General features: G+C 44.8%; 1 protein-coding gene across 2 annotated transcripts in view; it reads right to left on the reverse strand.

The window, feature by feature from the left end:
• The window catches only part of UROD (uroporphyrinogen decarboxylase), a 149,645-nt gene extending 140,640 nt beyond the window's left edge, over positions 1 to 9,005 (reverse strand). For both annotated transcript variants that reach the window (XM_085602811.1, XM_085602810.1), the window contains exon 1: positions 8,899 to 9,005. In XM_085602811.1, the coding sequence (XP_085458937.1) occupies positions 8,899 to 8,915 (17 nt within the window). In that variant the 5' untranslated portion in view covers positions 8,916 to 9,005. The remainder of the gene's footprint in view (positions 1 to 8,898) is intronic.
• Positions 9,006 to 12,025: the final 3,020 nt, after the last annotated feature.

Below are 12,025 nucleotides of genomic sequence, written 5' to 3' on the forward strand. Positions count from 1 at the left end.
TGTGAGAAGATACTGCACGTCTGAGCAGTGTCACTCATCTTAGAGCACGCGGCATAACGGGTGCAACTGGAGTGTCCTACAACTGTGAGAAAAGGCTACAGATGTGAACATCGTCACTTGTCGGAGCACAAGGCGGGTGCTACAGGCTTGTATGTAGGGAAAATATTTTAAAAAGGCAGTAAAATGTGCTTTCATCTGGGTCTAAAGCACAGCCGCCTTCAGGACACCTGCCCTCGAGCTAGAGCAAAGGCAGCATGAAAGGGGTGCGATAGTCACGGTGGGCATTCGCCTTCTAGGCACCTCAATACATTTGACTTTCACGTGTACCCGCTCTCAAGCGCCTAGAGACGACGTTGATCATCACTGGCACCAAGTGGAACGCACACTGCTGCCTTCTTTACTTTCTTGTAACATGTTCCAGCGGCGCCATAAATATTTCACAAGAACCAAAACATAACTCAACGAAGAATGAAACGAGAAACCATGAAAATAGAAGGGTCGGTAGGATGTCCGTCTGCCAGGCCGGCCAGTGCTGCAAGATCTCCAAGAAAACCAATGTTTCTGCTTTTTTCGAAATACACATTTTACGCCTCGCGAGCTATTTATTCAGTTGATTAAAGTTGATGTTTTTTTAAAAGAAGATCACATAACGTGTCGCGGAGAGTTCAGGGGGCACGGTGTCTCGAGGGGGCAGGCTGCTGTCTCTCAGTTTCCCTTATCTGCGGCCCTGGCTTCCTGGCGGGCGCTATCACTCCCAAAAACACAGGGAGACTCCCTGCCAGAGGCTAGGCCCACCCTCCTTCAGAGAAAGGCCCCAAACTGCCATGTCACACCCTGGCATCCCCTCCGGCACCCCCACCCACTGCCCCGACCAGCCCCACTGGCCCAGACACTGCAGACCGGCCCCCCTAGCAGAGGCCTGGGGCTGAGGAACATTTGAGTAGTTTCAAACGGATTATGTTTTCTATTGAGAGGTGCGAGTACCAAGGGTAAGAGTGGCTAAAAAGTATTATTTCTTGATTTAAAAGAGTTTAATTTTCACCCAAAAAATAAAACATGGTATGCGAGCACTTTACCCGCTTGGAGTGCATGGTGGGTGGCCACGCGGGAGGCTGCCCTCTAAGAGCGAGGCTTTAAGGCCGATGAAGAGTGAGACTGCCATCCAAGTGAGACTGCACTGCAGAGCACAGGGGCAGGCTAGAGACGGCCTTCCAAAGGGGAGACTCTTGCCATCGCTTTGCTTTGTTGCTGTCGCATAGCCTAATGAGTCTGGCCAGGGATGAGACTGCCTTCTCAGGTTGCCGACTCACATTCAATGAGTGCGACGGTGGATGCTGAACAGGGTCACCATAAAAACTCTCCTACAAAACGTGCCTGTGGCACTGAATACACCGATGTAAAGAGCATGTGCCAGGCTCCGAGACGAAGGCGTCTGCACTATCAAACAAGCATTTACAATGCAACGGTCTCGGCATTGTTAAAGTTAGAGCTATTGGCATTGCTCATGACAATGCCGTTACTTTAAATGTTTTAAAAACAAAAATAATGTCATGAGCAATGCCAATAGCTCTAACTTTACCAATGCCGAGACCATTGCATTGTAAATGCTTGTTAAAACGGGCATTCAATGTTTTATGACGTCTGTCACCCGGACACGCCCTCCACTGAAAAGTCAACGTTACTTACAAACGAAACGAAAGTAAGTTATTGTTTGGGGACATAAGCCGATAATTTTTTTTAGGTACACACATGTAACTGTTAAGTCACAGTGTTCTTGCAGCAACAAAAACAGTGGCAAGCACCGGTTTCTGCGACAGATGCACCCAGTGAAAAGGACACAAAAGACCCCAGAATCCCGCCATCGAGAAGATGCGCGTGCTCATCCCGGGACAGAGCCCTGCACCAATCAGGCCCTAGCATGGCTCTGTGCAAAGCCCCCCCCCCCCCCACCCCCCCCCCACCCCGCCGTCCCTCAATAGGCGTCCAGGAGACACTGCGGAGTGCTGAATGAACTTTTTTTTGGGCGCCAAGTGTAGATTGCATGCAGCCAGTCACTGCAGGCTCTGGAGTTTGAAACCGTAGTTTGCTCGTTTACCATCATATGGGGACTAGTACTTTAACGATACGTTTCGCAGGGTTCGTGTTCTATAAAACACAAACACTAAACTTTAAAAGAGAGCTAAACCATGTAACGAACAGCCTGAAAGTGGAAAGCCTTAAAAGTGAAATACAGCGGACTGACTATTGACTGACTGCACTCACTTGCCTTTTAACATTTTACACGAATAATGTACGACACACATACAAATCCTGGGAGCCGAGAAATGTACATTATGGGGTGTTCAAGGGCAGGAGGATAACAGCAGGCTATGTTCACGAATTGCATTTAGACTTTTTGATATGTAAATTTACCTATTGGATATTCAATGACCTCATTCACAGAAAATCCAGAAATGTTCACCCACTGGGCTCCACCGCACCTGGGTGCAGGTTTTCGGATTTTCAAATTAACGAACGTTTTCCAGATTATGCCTTGAAACATGTGGCAGTCAGAAATTTCCAGGTGCACACCGGCAAAACTTTCCTAAATATGATTCTCACGCATAAGAACACTCCCGTCAATCAATTTAAGGTGAGGGAGCAACGCCGGGACACCACCGCCTTTCTCCGAGGCAGAGAAGAACTGCCTCGGAGAAACGCAGCCTCGGTTTCGGATTCGGGGGCGTGTTTCTTTTTCTCTCCTCTTGCCATTGGCTGGAGGAGAGAAAAACACGCCCTGCGAAAAGCAACGAAAAAACACGCCCCCCGATCCGAAAAGGACGGGGCTTCAACAGAGTGACTGGACCTCTTCTCCAATGGCTGGCCAGCATTTACTAGGCCAGCCAATGGAGAACAGGGGAGAAGAGGGGCGGGTGCAAGCCCCTCTTCTCAAAAACATTAAATCTCCGGACTTCCGGTCTACCGACCGGATGGTCCCGAGACCTAAAAACTTAGCTAGCGGCTCCAAAGTTATGGTCGTACAAGTTTCCTTTAACATATCTCTATCTCTCTCTGCCCACTTAAGCTTACTCGCATGCAATAATCTGAGTTTTGTACACTTGCCATCAGCCTTCACAAATAAACTGCAAAAATATGGACACTGCAGCAAAATAGCTCACTTGGCGAGAAGCCGTCTGCTGATATCTACAGAGCAATCACAAACCATAGAGTTGCATCCAGATGGAATAACTGTTGTTTATCCTTCCAAGCAGGCCTGGCTCCAGGAATTTGTATTTGGGTGGGCCACAGCGGGACCAATTTGTCGCTTCTTGTGGTAGCCTACAAGGCCTAGATTACATCATACCTGCAAACAGTCCCGATGATACAGCCGATAGATTCTGTGTGGATACAGAGCATGTGGAGAGTTATTTGAAAGTAAGAGCGATGTCTGGACCGCAGTGCAAACCCTCCAATTCCAACAGGGCAGGCTTCAACACAAGTACTTCCAGGCCAGATTATCCACTTTTCTACTATCCCTCTCCTGTGCACCTTATCTCACAGCTGACCTTAGGCCCCAGCCTCATATCAGCCACCATCCAGCTCTACCTTCACTATTCCCGTAAAGAACATTAGTAGTATCACCTTCAAACTTAAAACATTGACTATAGCAGTAAATATAATTAGCACACACTTTAAAATATGTTCCACAATTGCCCTAATTACCGGACTGCTAATTAAATAAAAACAGAAAGGCCATGAGAGGGCCAGCTTTAGCGCTAGTGAGAAAGTCTTTTTTGATGCCCTACCACTGACCTCTTTCTCCGCAGATACCATTACTACCACCCTCCAACAATGCCCCTCATCACTCCGTAGTCTCTTCCCTCTCAGACTCCCTCACTACCACTCTCATCCCTCCATAGCAGCCCCCCCGCCCCCCCGGGACCTCCTCCTTGGATTCCCACACTGCCACCCTCCACCAACACCCCTCATCTCTCCGTAGCCACTCTCTCATATGCATTTCATTTGTTGTATAGCGCTACTCATATCTGTGTAGGGTGCCACAGTACTTTACATCACGCACATATTATACTGAGACAAGAAATCATACAAGTATGTAAATCAGTCTATAGGGAATGTCAATATGCCAATGAGGAATACAAAGTGTAGGAATCACGTCATCCATAAGGGTGGGCAGTATATTTTAAGAGGGTTTGAGCGGGGGGGAGGGGGGGGAAGCAGAAAGTCTGTAGTTAAAGTATACCCTAGGGGTCAGGGGTTGGCTTTACTAATAAGAATGTATATCGGCCCAAACGCTATTTAGCAAAATTAAAATAATGATAGACTGGGAAGGTTCTAAATATATAACACAAAACAAAGTGAAGTTCTAACTATACCATTCATGTTTGTATGCAGCTCTATGATGACAGTTCATAGGTCACTGTCCTATGTTAGGACCATAACTTCTGAACTGCAAGTAAGACAAGAATCTCTGTGACAACGGTAGTAACCCACTGAGATATCCACATAAAATACAGTTTATCTGCATTTCAAAACTACCAACAAAGGATTGATTTCCAGCAGTATCATTAATCACCAGTTATCTTGACATTTGTATTGTTTTCTTGCATTCCTGATAAAAACGATTTAAATGAAGCAGTATGTGCCTTGCTGGCCCTGTGCAGTTTTTAAAAATAAGACCAAATAGTAACACATTCTCTTACCTACTCAGATAGTCAAACTTTGTGTCACAGCCTGATCTGATAAGCAGCTGCAGGGGTCAGTAAAGGTGAAACAGAATAAACAAACTTATTTTCTCCAGTGTTGAACTAGAAAAGGTAATATTCTTGCAGCAGCAGGACAGTAGGGAAAAGTTACTCTGTGCCTAATTGTTCCCCTTGCCATGCCCCTATTGTACCTGCAGTACAAAGCCCACCTTTCTAAAAGGAGTTACGCTATTGGGTCTGGGCTTTTTCTCACAGCCATCCCCAATCACGTTACTTCCAGAACAGGAAGAAACACATCGTTCGGAGGGATGTTTTAAAGTATACTACCCATTTTCTATTGGCCTTCGTGCAGTCACTGCGAGGGCCAAGGATCATGTTTGAGAGGGCCTGGCCCACCCGGCCCACCTCCCAGAACCGGGCCTGCTTCCAAGCTGGGCAAAAGGCTGATTCCGACAACTCTGAATTGTTTTTGAAAACCGACCTACCTACTTGCAAGAGGTTAGTTTGTAAAATCCTTTTTGGTGGGAAATCGTGACCAGTTTTGCTGCGCCCAAAAGTCTTTCCACTCCTGACTACCAAGAGTATACCCAAGATCAGCAGATGTGTACCTTCTTGCAATTCGCCTGTCAAAGCTGAAAAAAGTCACATCAAGATCTCTACTTGTACAACACTATTCCACGGAAAGTTCAGATAACCCCTTCCTACTGCAAAATAAAATTCGTTTTCAGAGTTTAGAAGAGGCGTTAAAACACATCTCTTCCGATCAGCATATGACCCATTTTCCTCAGGCATAGGCCCGGAGACCATATCTCGAAGTTCTTAGACCTACCAATTTACCCAGTCAATGAAACACAAGACAGACTCTTACCTCTTTGAATCTTTCTTCAAGACTTTACAGCAGAGGGAGGCATTTGATTTGACGCATCGCCACTAACGTTTTCACTAATGAACACCAGAGCCACACAGCCAAAATCTTATTTGGAGCTGCCGGCCGCAAGTTTACGGTATATACCCTGAATCCTCCCCTTTACTACTCTGCCTAGCGATCAGCACCAGCAACTCTGCAATTTGTAGCACTTACCAAAACCTCAAATGAATTAAATATTTAGTACTTATTCACTTATGATAGATATTTAAGACAGTATAAAAGTGGGAACTGCTTAGGATAACTGATTATGGATATACAACGAAACAGTGAAAGGCAAACAGACTAAGAGTTCGCAATGCAAAAAAGAAAAATTAGATAATCAAATCTTGCCTAATATGAGGAGATAAAAAAAAAACCTCCAAGAGCTCAAGCAACACCAATATAATTAGGAAATGTGTGCGATTGCCAATCATATTTTTTTTTTACATGTTTTAACAAAATAAGGTAATTATTCTTGGAGTAGGAGGAAGTTGGAAACAAAAAAAACAATTAAACCTTGTGTTTTTAGCTGAAGGATCAGATCAATAAAACAAGAGTTTCTTTTAGAATATGCAGCTTGATCTAGCTATATGTTAAAAGCTTGAATATTTTTCTAAATGTTTAAATTGTTCTATGCAGCTAAGAAATAATATTTATAGTCATATTTTTGTTAAAACATTCTAAACCAAGCAAATCGTAACTAATCACATAGGTAAAGACGATGTGCACAGAAGCACACAAAAGAAGCGCATTAGTGGGACAGAGAATATGGAGATGTCCAAGCGCACAAAAGAGGCAACTGTGGGCAGGACATATTGTTACAGTCCACATATAAGACTTTAAGCGGCCAGGTCCCTTTAGGTTTCCGACCCGGGAGTAATAAAACAAAAACAAAAAAATAGAGACATTGAATCAGGTCCCTATTAGGCCCTATATTCAAGATAATACATGTCAGCAATTTAAGTTACTTAATGTTGAAAACCATAAGTGTGTTAGCTGTTTCCAAGGATGTATTTTCTGCACCGTTCAATGGTCAAGATTTCCAGTTGTAATTGAGACTCTGCACAAATATGTGTGTGAAGGAGTTACACAGTGGTCAAAATACTGACAAAGGGAAAATAAAAGAAAGTGCAGTATTACAGGTGAGTGGATGCGTTGTGTGTTTCGGAGTGGTGAACTGCAGTGAAGGAGATGCAAGGAAGTGCAGTCAGGAGAGCGCAAAAAGAGGGTGCTGAAGAAGAAAGATAAGAGGTGTAAGATATGCAGATGACCAAGATGTGAGGAGAAAAAGGGCATACATATCTAGGAGAGATTGAAACACTGAAGACCACTGCCCCAAGACTTAGTAATGATCAAGTTCACTGTTCCACAATTTCAGAACTGAAGCATTTTCAATAATTATTTACAATAAAAAAATCGGTTGTTACTCATTTATCATACACAGTAACAACCACTGACAAAGCCAATAGTTCTGGCTGGTTTTAGGGGTGCCAGTTATAAATATGGATGCAATGACAGAACGCTCACAAAGGCACCAAAATATCAAACGGGTTGCACACTAGGAATCACAAAAGTTAGGTTTACGTTTTTAAAGACACATCCTTAATTATATAGTCCTCGCCCCTTTTAAAGACGTCTTCCGACCCCTCACTTTTTTTCATCCCTATTAAAACCCTGTGCGCAAAATCATATGAGGGATTTTTAAGTACATCAAAGGTGATAATGCTGTTTAGAGTCCACATTGCAACTCCGGTCAGCACACAGGCAGAGAGGTGTGTGAAAACAAAAGGTGACCATGAAAAGAACATAGGGGCATATCAACAAGGGCTTTATCTCTGCTTTTTTGGCTTTAAAAGCCAAAAAAGCAGAGATAAAACTAGCACCCTATCAACAACAGGGTGCTAACATGCAAATTTGCATGTTAGCACCCTTTTACTCTACGCTTCCCTTTGCATCTCTAATGAGATGCAAAGGAGGCGTTCCAGAGTAAAATAATAGGAGAAATGTCGCTAAGAGACATTTCTCCTATTATCAAGAATATCGCTAACCCTGTTAGAGACTAAAAAAGCAGCGCTAACCTCGGTTAACGCTGCTTTTTTACGTCTGGTATTTTTCTGATTTGGCCATGATATCCTATGGAAGGATGATATCATGGCTAAATTTGTCTGTCCCTATCAACAAGGTAACGTGAGATTATTGCTGGGTTTCCAGCGATAATCTCACGTTAGCGTGAGGATTTTTATCGCTATTGAGATGAGTGTTGCTAATAGCACGCTATCTCAGCGATAAAAATCCACGCTAGCCGGCGATAATTATCCTAGCGCTAAGTGCGCTTAGCGATAATTATCGCCGGTTGTTGTTGATATGCCCCATGGAGACTGGGGGTGCTTCAGAAGGAAATACCAACCAATTCTGTACGTTTGGAGAGGTCCTGGGATGGTACTTAAAAAACAGACTTGAAGTCCGAGGTATTTCTTTTTCAACAACACAGTTCTGCCTCTGTTTTAAGAATCATTTACAAAGTCTGGTGCACTTTGGATGTCAGTTTATCATGGTGTTTTACATTCTTTTTTTTAACCTGCCCTGACATTAAGGCAAGCGCCAGGCCTGTAAAATTCTAGCTGACGGTACCCATACCGCACTTGCAAAGTATATCATCAGGTCTGCAGTGTTTCTACGAGCCCAGTGTCCAGTGAATTTAATGAAAAGTTGTTAACCCCCAAAACGACCTCTAAATTCGGCACAAAGGCAGTATGATTACTTCGATTAAAAAAAATGTGATACAAAGTATTTACGTCCTGGAATTTCAAAACACAAGGGGCCTCTCACTTATCTCTTCAAAACGCATTGGATCTTGGTGGGACGAGGGATGCGGTGACTCTAGCAAATGCTGTGCAACTCCTCAGGGTTTGGGAAATAAATGCTTTCATCCCGTGGCGCAAAATACATTTAGACGGCGTCTTCTCTTGACATCCCGAAAGTTTCTATGGCGTTTGAATATGTTGAAAAACAAACAGGTGTACATGTCACAAAAAAAGTAAAGGTGTTGAGAACACTCTAATTCGCCATCTGTGAAAAATCCTACACAGAAATAAAGCTAAAGCAGTTCTGTGCTGTACTGTGTTTTGAGCGCAGACTCGAACACTCGTCTATCTAGTTTCCTGCGAACGCACAAACAAAACAGAATTGACCCTTCCGACTTTCCCTCAGTACGGAAACGGTGACTAGAGGAACGCGCTCCTCTGTGGTGGGATCAATATGAGCGCTTTCTGTCAGACCCGTACTCACTGCTGGAGCTGCTCCATGCTGCGCGGCTTCTGTCCCGTCACGTGTGCTCCTGACTGCCCCTCTGAGCCTTCTTCTACTGTACCGCCCCCTCATGGGCGCGGCCATGCTGATGACGTGTGAGATGAGTGGGCGTGGCATAAATTGTGTAATGCCAAAGCCGCGTTTAAGACTGGAGCACGTGCGCAGCTGTCTTTAAGAACAGTGTATTATTCACTTGGAAACTGGAATGTAGCGGATCGCTTAATCCACCCGCGTTTTAATTTAGAACTAGAATGGCAACGTTCTCATTTTATTATTGAAAGGCGAGGGCACTGTGGGCGACATGTTGTTATGCCATACGGAGAGAGGGCTTCATCACATTCTTATTGAACAAGCATAATCTGGAATGCAATAGCCAATAGGTCTCGCATTTACGCGAGTTTGAATTATTGGCATTGTAAATGGCGAAGCCTTTTATGTAGGTTTTGGTTTTTAAAACATAAATAAAAGGCATTGTCATTTACAATGCCGATACCTTAAACTATCACAAATGCGAGACCTATTGCATTTCAAATGCTTGTTTAAAAGTGTGTGTGTGTGGGGGGGTCGGGGGGGATGTTTGCAAACAGAAGGTGGTAGAAGAAACACAGACGGGAAGGGTGTGTGAACGCAAAACTGAGGGGGCGAGTGCGGGGAAGCAAAAATGATGGTGCGTGGGAGAAGGGGGGACAAAAGCGAATGAGCATGAGCAATGTTAAGCTGGGGTTAAAAGGACTCCACCAACTACGCTCACCCTTAGTAAAAGCACACCCTTTACAGGTAATCTGAGCCGAGGAGCAAAGCGCAGTGAGCTGCCACTTTGGAACTGGAGAACTGCTCAGTAAAGTGCTCCAATACCTTCCACTTAGGTTTGTGGGACAGTGTGACCAAAGAGACATTTGCAGCCAAAGAGTTTCTTTCCTTTTTTGGATCCATTTCACAGATGAACAAATCGAGAAAAGAGGGTAAGAGCCCTTTGTTGAAGTCATGGTATTTAGCAAGTGAACGGCGGAGCAAACCTAAAGTATATTCATATTTAACATAGATGTTCGTTCAGAAAATAAACACGCCAGATCTAGTGGAATTTACATCACGCACCTTTGACCTCCCAAAATGACATTGCTGAGTTGCCCCCTTCCATCTCCCATGGCCCCTGAAGAGCTTCCCGTTTGCTACGAGTTAAACAAGCCGGTGGTCACAACTGCACGCGAGAGGCCCTCCTGCCCTCCTGCAATTAGAGAAGCTCATTTAAGAAATTAGGGGCACATTAACAAGGGCAGTATCGCCGCTTTAGCGGCACTTTTTGCTGCTAAAGCAGCGATATTTTCATTACCCTATTTACAAGGTGGTGCTAACATGCATTAGCGCATGTTAGCACCCATTTTACCGACGCCTCGCTTTGCATCTCTAATGAGATGCAAAGTGGGCATCATTGGGCGTACCCCTGATGGACTACCTTGTAAAATATCGCTAGATGTACATCGCGATATTTACAAGGAAGCCCCCGCATTTTAGCGGACGTTGTTTTTTTTCCGCCAAAAACTAACGTTTGCTAAAATGCTGACTTACCTATACCTAACAATGGGGGTGGATTATGCTGATACGACCACAGGGTTGTATCAGCAAGGTTATCGCCGTTTTCCATGGAACATCGCTGGAAAACCAGCAATGTTCCATGGAAAACACCGCTATCGCTGGAAAATGATCGCCATTGCGCTATGCGTTGTTGATACAGTGATAGTATGGCGATAATTGCCAGCGATAGCTGGCGATAAATAAGTTCTCGCTAAGAGCGGCCAGCGATAATTATCGCTGCCGCTTGATAATATGCCCCTTAGTGCTTACAGACTAAAAGAAGATGTAACGTGTTACAACCGAAGTAAAAGTGCCAGTCGTCATGGGAGGTTACAAATAAAGACAAGGCGGGACTAAGGAGGGACTAACGAGCGTAATAAGGAATCAGAAGACAGCATTTACAAAGGAAAATGACACAAGCCAATGACAAATATGGGTGGAGAGTGGGTGGGGCTTCAAGTACATACTCCAATACAGCATGGCTCGCAGAGCAGCACATGCGCTGCTCAGGCTCGACCTAAAAATGGGATTCGTAAGATTACAGCTCCCGAAGTCTCCACTGGCTCCCCGTGGAGAAAAGAGTCACTTTCAAAATCCTCACTCACGCCTACAAATGCCTACACAACGGACTTAAATACCTCAACGACAGAATCAACTTCCACGTACCCAAAAGAAACCTCTGATCTTTCAACCTCGCACTGGCCAAAACCCCACGCACCCACAGAGCAGGCGGAAGATCCTTCGCTCACATTGCAGCTAAGACCTGGAACGAGCTACCGGCAGACATCAGATGCGCCCCCTCCCTGAACACCTTCAGGAAGACCCTCAAGACCTGGCTCTTCAGCTAAACAGATCTGCAGACCCCCCACATGAGCGCCTTGAGACCCTCATGGGTGAGTAGCGCGCTAACAATTCCCTGATTGATTGATTGAAATGTAAAACAATAACGATGAGCTATTACCACTTCTAGCTCTCTATCGACTCAGCATGGAGCGCTGTACTGGGTGCCCCCTGATACCTGGATTGTCTCCTTGATTCTGCCTTAACTTGTCCCTGTCTCTGCGGAGTATCTATGATTACTGCAGCTGGGGCAGTGGCACTATGGCCCAGAGGGGAAGGCAGTCCAGCCTGCCCTGTATCGACATGTACAGATGTCAATTTAATCCCCTTTTTCTCTCTCCAGTATCTGCCAGATAACTGTTTTCACTTCTGAGAGTGGTGGGACTGGAGGGGGTTCACCAGCGGGTATTCACAGGCACTGGAAGAAGTGCCTGCGCAAATCCAGACATCCCATCTGATTACCATCATTATGCACAGTTTGCTAGTAGTATTGCATCTCCATAGACACGTTTGGCCTTTTTACTGGAAGAGACGTCAAAGGCGATGCAGGTTCAGTCTATCAGAGCTGTCATGTCGGATGTATGACGTTACAACGCATGCTGTTACAACGCATGCTGTTACAACGAAAGTTTTACAACGCAAGTGCATTGACAACGCAGGACATTACAACGCAAGTCTTTACATCGACTTGCAC

Source organism: Triturus cristatus, chromosome 4_2 (genome assembly GCF_964204655.1).
Source record: "Triturus cristatus chromosome 4_2, aTriCri1.1, whole genome shotgun sequence".
In the NCBI taxonomy this organism is placed as follows: Eukaryota; Metazoa; Chordata; class Amphibia; order Caudata; family Salamandridae; genus Triturus; species Triturus cristatus.